Here is a 7,994-nt window from a genome sequence, read left to right as displayed (position 1 = left end):
GGGGGGGGGGATTTAGAGTTGAGCAGCGTGATGGTGTCGTCATATATCTTACTTTTTTGCAGCAATCCAATTCGTACTTCTCACTCTGTGATCGGGGGGGCGTTTATGTACCTTATATATATATATACTCTGCGCACACTGTGATTTCTCGTGTGATGACGTTTGATTTTCCCACTTCTTTGCTTTTTTTCTTTCCTCCTCCTTTTTGCTTTGCGATCTTGAAGTTGCCAATCTTGGATCTGGATATAGAAGATCTGGTGTTATCGAGGGGTTATTCTTATACTGTGAGATATAGTAGATATTCGGATCTTGAATGGGGGAGAGTTTGAAAATGGGCCTCTTTAAGAATGTCATTGAACCAGCAGGTAAACCACACACTCCCTCCTCCAACATAACCTTCTTCCCCCCCCCCTTTTAAAACCCTCAACCACCTCAACACAAACTACCATCCTCACAAACACCAGTAACGGCAACAGCAAGAATTACACAACAGACAATGTACTGACAGAAAATCCAAAAATGGAAAAGCAATCGCCCTCGCCTTCACAGCCGGAACCATAATCAACCGCCGGCGCACAAAAAGACTCTCCTCCGCACATCACACCTCTACCACCGTCCGCGACGTCGAGACTTTGCCGGAATACACCTGCTCCATCGAAAAGAAGACGGACGACGATGGATCCTTGTTCTCATCAGCATGTTCATCCGCGTCTTCCTCGACTGAAGCAGCAGCAGCAGCAGCTGCGCAGAGGAAGAAGAGACGGAGGGGATCGAGGTTGCTCGTGTTTAGGGTCTTGTCGTGGATATGTGCGACGTTTCCCTTTTTAAAGGAGATTTGGTATTGGCTTTTGACGTACTGGTTCGTCTATTCCCCCCCTCCCCCCCCGTTTATTCCTCCTCCTTCTCACCCTCAGCCTCACCACTTACACTCCAACACCAACATCGTCACAACCATCACTCCCGCACAAAATACAAGGCTGACAGCGAAATATAGGGTCTACCAGCTCAGCCGCGCCTTTTCAGCACGCATCATCGCCCCCCACCCCCAAATCTATCTCCTCGCCAAGCAGCACGCCCTCCAACTCCTCTCCATCGAACACCGCCTGCGCATCGACATTGAACAGTCCCTCCAATCCTACATCCTCACCGCGCACCCCCGTCTCATGCCCATCCTCCGCCACATCTACCACTCGCACATCATCGTCGGCGTAATCTTCATCGTGTACACATACACCGTTCTCCCGCCGCCGCTCTTCCGCCGGATTAGACGCACAGTTGCCATGGACAACTTGATTGCCTTTGTCATCATTTCCCTGTGGAGGTGTTATCCGCCCAGGATGCTGCCTCCGGAATTCGGATTCGTGGATATACTGCATGCGTCGAAACCGACTGTTTGGACGGATAACAGGTTCCGCCTGACCATTGCCGCGATGCCGAGCTTGCACTTTGGCACGTCGCTCTTCTTCGCCGTGTGTCTTGCCAGGTTCAGCCCGCATGTGCTCGTCCGTGTGCTGGCGCCGCTGTGGCCGTTGGCAATGTTTGTCACCGTCGTGGCGACGGCGAATCACTTCGTGCTGGATCTTGTTGCGGGAGCCGTCGTGCCGCTGCTGGGGTGGCGGTGGAACAGGGCGCTGCTGGTGCTTGAGAGGGTGCAGGAGTGGGTGTTTGCGCCGGTGGTTGAGAGGATGGATCCAAAGGTTGGGGTTTGGGAGTGATGGTATCCAACTACGTAGCGATCTATATACATAGACTTGGGTATATGAGCAAGAACAATCGATTTGCCAGTCTTCTACTTTCAGGGGCATCAACTTGTTGTCATTTTACATCCAGGGGTAACGCAAATACAAGATTCAATGAGAAGAAAGCGGCAACTCGCCCAGCTGCGCCGCATCGCTCTCCTCCCACGGATGCTCCCTCTCAAACCCCCTAATCAGCTCCACATGCCTCTCGCTCCTCGGCGTGATACTGAATGGAAAAGGCTTTGGCTTCGCAATGAGGCCGGCCTCAAATCTCAGCTCAGGCTCCATCACGTTGCCCTTGCCGTCGGCCGCCTTGTCAATGTTAAAGACGGCCACGAGAGACGCCAGGTTGAGGAACAGCGAAGAGTCTGCGAGGTGTCGCCCCGGACAGATGCGTCGGCCGAAGCCAAAGGCGGCCCATCGCGGGTCGGGCTCGTTTCGCGGCGCGAGGAAGCGCTCGGGGCTGAAGTCGTCTGGGTCGGCGTAGACCGACGGATCATGCATAAAGTCCCAGGCGGCCGGGAGGAGGTAGGCCCCCTTGGGCAGGTCGTAGCCCCCGTAGGTCACGTCTTCTGCCAGGGCGTGGGGGACACCCATGGGCACGATTGTGCACCACCGGAGAGCCTCGGTTACCAGGGCCTCAATGTAGGGCATCTGCTCCCTGTCGGCGAGGACTGGGAGGCGAGTGCCGCCGGTGACTCTGTCGATTTCTTCTTGGGCCTTTCGCTGGACCTCTGGGAACATGGTCATGGCCAGGATGAAGCTGATGAGAGTCGATACAGTCGAGTCCGACCCCCCTGCGTACATCGTCGCAGCAGACCACTTGATGGTGTACGCATCCTCCTCGCTCAGCTCACCCTCATCGTTACTATACTCTCGCACAAGCCTCGCAACGAACGACTCGGCAATGTTGTGCTCGACCAGCTGCCTTCTGGCAAACCTGTACGGCTCCTCGACGACGGCGCGGATCTCCCTACCGTACTGCGCCGCCTCGGCCTTGAAGCCTGTGCCGGGGAAGCCGGCAGGAAGCAACTTGAGGGCGGGGATGAAGTCGACGAGCCGCGCGAATGGGACGCAGGCGCGGGAGAAATTGGCCATCATGCGGTCGATCAGGACGACCAGGGGGTCCGGACCGCGGGGGCTGATGGTGTAGCCGTATATGATCTTGAGGATGACTGCGCCGGCCACACTGAAAAGGGGGGAGTAGTTAGTCACCGACTGTCTTCTTTCCCGAATGGTGAGTATGTACGGAATCGGGCTCACGTTTCAAAGTGTTTGACAATCTTGTCAGATTCTTCCAATGTTCTCACCAACAACCGTCCTGCCTCCCGCTCCTGCATCTCGGCATATTGCGCCACCACAGCCTTGGTGCCGAGGGCCTTATGCATGGCCTTTCGCTGCGCCGTGAACCGCTTCTCCAGCTGGTACATGTTGGTGAAGTTTGTGAAGCCGCAGTAGTTTGCAAACGGCATGATGGGGCGGCCGGACGAGACGGCGGACTTCTTCTCCAGGATCTCCTGCGCGGCGTCTCTGTCGGCGATGAAGATCATGGGCTGGCCCAAGAGGGTGACGGACGCAACGGGGCCATACTTGTCGGTGATGGACTTCCAGTGTACGTGGTCGGGGACGTCCTTCGGAGGGAGGTTGAGGACGTTGCCGAGGAGGGGGAGACCTTTGGGACCGGGGGGAAGGTTGCGCTTGGGTTTGCGGAGGAGCTGGTGGTAGACGAGGTAGCCCACCAGGACGATGAGGGCTTGGACGATGAGCGTGCTCGCCATGTTCGGGATAATGTGGCTATCCAGGCCAACAAACAGTAGTGACAACGCTGAGCCAAGAAGAGGCGGCAGTTTGCCCTTCCAGTCCGAGGAATGGCAATACTTATAACAGCTCAAGCCCTTCTCGCCCTCGTTGCCATTCTCAACAGAGCAAGGGTCCCTGTAGCTGTATGGAATCTTGTAGCCGCGGACCGTGTCCGGCCAATACCACCTGCAGACATGAATCGAAGCCAAGGTCGGGATGCAACTTGCTGATCTACTATTGCTGTCACTGCTGCTGCTGCTGCTAGAGTATACTTAGTCTAGCAGACCAGCAGGTAAGGCGTTACTCACCAGGGACTCAGAGAAGACGAGCCAGTACTGTCTCCGTAGGTCAGTGGATGGAAGAAAGGCCTTTGTCAGGTGTTTATCATGAAGGGTCCGACAACAGACCTCTCGCACAAGAGCGCAGGACGACGAGCCCTTGCCCGGCATTGTTTCCATCGATAACAACGTCTCCTTTGAGAAAAGTGATGTGTCAATATCAAGGTGGAGGTAGAGCTGCAGTCGTCCGTAAACGTCACAACGGAGGCCAGGGTTCCATCAAGGACAAGCCAGATATTGGAACCTAGGCGCCTGCGCTCAAGTGGAGGAGGGGGCGGAGATGGAGATTGTGACTGCAACAGTTGGCCAACGTACCTTTGCAAGTGGGACTCCACATGTAATTGTACGCAATCATCGTTTTGGTAATAACCTCATGCCCGTAAAGAAGAGAGACGACAAGAGTAGAAGACTTGTCGGGACGAGCCATGACAAGGTTGTTTGGCGTAACCGGGCTGCTGAACCCCGGAGGTCAGTGGATAAATCTTGCCGCCTGTGATGCAGAATTCCGACTCGTCACTTATCCGAGCAGGGATCTTTACTTGACAGCTTGTTGGTTCCAACGGCAGCAGCAGCACACAAGGAACTCCCCGCCCTGTAAGCAGAGCTCCTTGGATTTCTTCCTTTGCTTGCTGCCAGTGTCGGGTTTGGGTGGATCAGGTCAAAGCCGATTGCAGCGTGACATCAAGGACCCGTCCGTTGAGCTGATGAAGAGATGCTGCAGACAGGATCGAGTATTATGGCTGTTGCAGGGACTCATCATGCTGAAGGAATTGGAAATGAAGATGATGATGACAATGTTGGTGATGGTTCGGATGGAATAAAGGAAGGAATGAGATGAAAGAGAGAAGGTGGTCAACTCTCACACGTGACTGTGATGCGGTACAAAGTACATGCAGAAACACCATCCTCCTCACATAACTAACTCACGATGCATATCTATTCAACGACCTCTTCTCTATGCGTGACGCTCTGCGTGATGCTCACTCCCTCATCTCATCTTCACTCCTTATCAACCCTCACCACAACCTTGCCAAAGTGTTTCCCCCCTTTGACATACTCCAACGCCTCCCTCCCCTCCCCCATCCCAAACACCTTACACACCACCGGCCTTATCCCCTTATCCTCATAAAACCTCACCATCTCCTCAAACCTGTCCTTCCCGCCATTGATCAACCCCTTGAGCGTGACATTCCTCCTCAGCGCAAGCACATTCACATTCAACCGATTCCACCCCGCAGCCTCCCCCTTATCGCCCCCAGCACCACCTCCATCTCCCCCTCCGCTACCACCGCCATCCTCACCACCCGTATCGTCCTCCTTACCAGACACATAGCCAATGCAACTAATCGTCCCTCCAAACGCCACGCTCGCAAAGCTCTTGCGCAGCGTCTTGGCACCGCCCACCTCGAGCACGTAGTCCGCCCCCTTACCGCCCGTCGCCTCGAGCACCTGGTCCTGCCACTCCCAGTACGTGCGGTAGTTGATCGTGTGGTCCGCGCCCAGCTTCTTGGCCTGCTCGAGCTTCTCGTCCGACGAAGACGTGATGATTGTCTTCAGTCCGGCCGCCTTGGCAATCTGCAGTCCCGCAATGCTCACGCCCCCCGTCCCCTGCAGCAACACAGTCTCCTTCTCCTTCTCCTTCTTCTTCTCATCGTCCTTCTTCCCGCCCTGTCCGTACAAATCCAGCTCCTGAAACGCCTTGCCAATAGGCCTCATCCAATTGAGCGCCATCCACGCCGTCACCCCCGCAATCGGCAGGCAGCTCGCCTCCTCGTCGGTCAAGTACTCCGGCACAACCACCAGCGCCCGCGCATCGAAGCACCGAAACTCAGCCAAGACGCCCGGCAAGGGAAAGCCCAGCCCAGACTCAAGGTCAGACTGCCGCAGCGCGCCGGCGAGATGCGTCTGCAGGTAGACGGACATGACGCGGGTGCCGACGCGGAGCAGCGGCGACTTGGTCTCGAGGACGGTGCCGCACATGTCGGAGCAGATGACGACGCCCGAGGGGGAGTCGGACGGCGTTTGGTGGTGGCTGTATTTGCCCTCGCAGACTGTCTCCAGTATCAGCAATCAGTAGAGAGTGAGTAATTGGTTTCACGACGAAAGCGTACCCTCGATATCGCGATAGTTGATGCCTACGGCATGAATCTTGACCAGCACCTCCCCGTCTTTCGGAACGGGCATCTCGCCCTCCACCAGCTCCAGCTTGTCCACGCCATCCAGCTTGCTCACCCACTGCTTGTTCGTCGGCGCCATGACGACCTGCCAGTCGTTTTCAATCTCTCCCCGTTGCGAATCTTGCCTTTGCGTGTCTGGATCTCCCGATGCGGGAATCGTAGTCATAGCCCCCCTTTTTCTCTTCTCTCTTTCTCCTCAAGTGTCAAGGAGATCGCTTCGCTCTTATCGCTTTGCGCAGATGAAAAGCGACATGAATGCGTATCACCGATGAAAGGGGGAGGAGATGGAGATGCTACGGTAAGAAAGGTGAGGGCGTTGCTTGTGAGATGTCAAGTTCGAGCAGCCGGCCAATGACACCTTGACAGCAAAACATACGTCACCTCTGCTAATGTACGAGCAAGGCGTGTAACATGATGGAATCAATCATCCACACAAATCACCGGCTCCATCTCCACCAACTTTAGCGGCTCCATCCCGCCAGGAACCGAACCGACCGAGTCAGCCAACTCAACACCAGAGCTTCAAGCTCCCAAGTATTCAATGCGAGTCACACGACACATTCACAGCTTGAGCCAATACACAGTCGGTAAATCGAACCAGGAATAAAAACTCTTAATGGAGGTACCTAATACAGTGACTACACAGGTAAGAAACTAGAAAGAAAGAAGGAAAATAGAAAAGATGTACAAAAAAACTAAAACAAGAGACAAGGAACGAAAGTAAAGCCCACGGCAAAAGAAAAGAAGACAAGATTAATTCGCCGCGTCCCTCTTTCTCTCTTCCCTCTTCTTTCCCTTCTCCCACATGGATCCCTGCTAGCCATGGCCCTGTATCAGTTTATGCATTTGTCCCCCCATCCTCTTCCTGCACCACTCGGGGTTTGTTCCCATCAACCACCGCTCCCAAGTTAACTCTTCGAGAATAAGAATAAACCATGGGTGCATATTTCCAAAAGTAGAAAATGCCCGTGATAAAAGCATAGCAAGCCCGAATGCTGCCAGAGTAACGCCACAGTAAAATCAGAATCGTCCCCTTTGAACAGAATCGTCCTGCTCCCTGATCGCTCGAGGGAAACTGCCTCAACAGCCGGAGACAGGACATATTAATCAGCGCAAACATAATCTCCCCCATAAGCTCGTATACCGTGCACCAACCGGGGCTTGCGTCATATTTTTTTTTCTCTCCGTTTCATTCCTACTGCTCGCTCTTCCCGCCCACTGCATCGGACCAATAAACACGTCGCTACTCTCGTTTTGGCTTCCCAAGCATGCGCAAGAAGCTGGGTCTGTCTCAATTCGTCGTCGTCACGGTCGTATCTGGACGTCAGACATGGGGGTATTAAAGAGGTTTTTTTGTTCTTTCGTTGGGGTATAGGTAACTGCTCGTCATCGTCGCCGAAGCCACTCCACTCAGTGCTTATATGATGCGAAGCACGCCGAGGTGGATTCGCTGCAGCTGTCTAGACGTAAAAGTCGTGAAAATCAATGTCATAATCGTCAAGAATCGGTCGTAGATCTGGTTGAAGGAGTACGCTTGAAGGGTGGGGGAATGTTCCAGGCTGAGCGCGAGGAACCGCGTCGTCGTGTTGTCGTTAACGGTTGCCCATTTGTCGAACGAAACTTTTTTTTTGTATCCTGATCCTGTTTTCCACATTCTCATCGGGGTGGCATCATCATCATCAAAAATTCCAGCTACGGAGCGGCGGAGGCGGGTCCTTGATGAACATTGGCGGGTTTCCAGCGAGCAGAAACCATGCAACGGATGCTTTACCAGAACCCAAAAGCTCTTCGTCGTCCAGGTGAAAATCAATATTACAATTCGTAAAAAGCAATGGTTGAGAGCAAAGGCGAGGGATGCGACGCAGAAACCCGGTCTAGCCCCTCCGAAAAGGCAGCCCCTCAGCTCTTCCAGCGAGCGAAGCATAGAGCAGAGCTCATGA

At 54.3% G+C, this 7,994-nt stretch overlaps 3 protein-coding genes across 3 annotated transcripts; 1 reads left to right on the top strand and 2 right to left on the bottom strand.

Moving 5' to 3' along the window:
- Positions 1–331: 331 nt before the first annotated feature.
- Positions 332–1,715, top strand: CCMA1212_010739 (uncharacterized protein; the record flags this gene model as incomplete). Its single annotated transcript, XM_073707772.1, has 2 exons — positions 332–365; positions 529–1,715. 2 exons carry the CDS (start codon positions 332–334, stop codon positions 1,713–1,715), a joined length of 1,221 nt encoding a protein of 406 aa, XP_073553728.1.
- A 135-nt stretch (positions 1,716–1,850) lies between these two features.
- Positions 1,851–4,252, bottom strand: CCMA1212_010738 (O-methylsterigmatocystin oxidoreductase; the record flags this gene model as incomplete). Its single annotated transcript, XM_073707771.1, has 3 exons — positions 1,851–2,928; positions 3,003–3,725; positions 4,248–4,252. 3 exons carry the CDS (start codon positions 4,250–4,252, stop codon positions 1,851–1,853), a joined length of 1,806 nt encoding a protein of 601 aa, XP_073553729.1.
- Positions 4,253–4,876: 624 nt separating this feature from the next.
- Positions 4,877–6,133, bottom strand: CCMA1212_010737 (uncharacterized protein; the record flags this gene model as incomplete). The annotated part of the gene is made up of 2 exons (XM_073707770.1): positions 4,877–5,928; positions 5,989–6,133. The coding sequence occupies 2 exons, from the start codon at positions 6,131–6,133 to the stop codon at positions 4,877–4,879; spliced, it is 1,197 nt and encodes a 398-aa protein (XP_073553732.1).
- Positions 6,134–7,994: the final 1,861 nt, after the last annotated feature.

Source organism: Trichoderma ghanense (genome assembly GCF_004382785.1).
Source record: "Trichoderma ghanense strain CCMA-1212 chromosome Unknown scaffold_30, whole genome shotgun sequence".
Taxonomy (NCBI): Eukaryota; Fungi; Ascomycota; class Sordariomycetes; order Hypocreales; family Hypocreaceae; genus Trichoderma; species Trichoderma ghanense.
The sequence above is the reverse complement of the archived record's forward strand: the minus strand, read 5'-3'. Positions and strand labels throughout refer to the sequence as shown.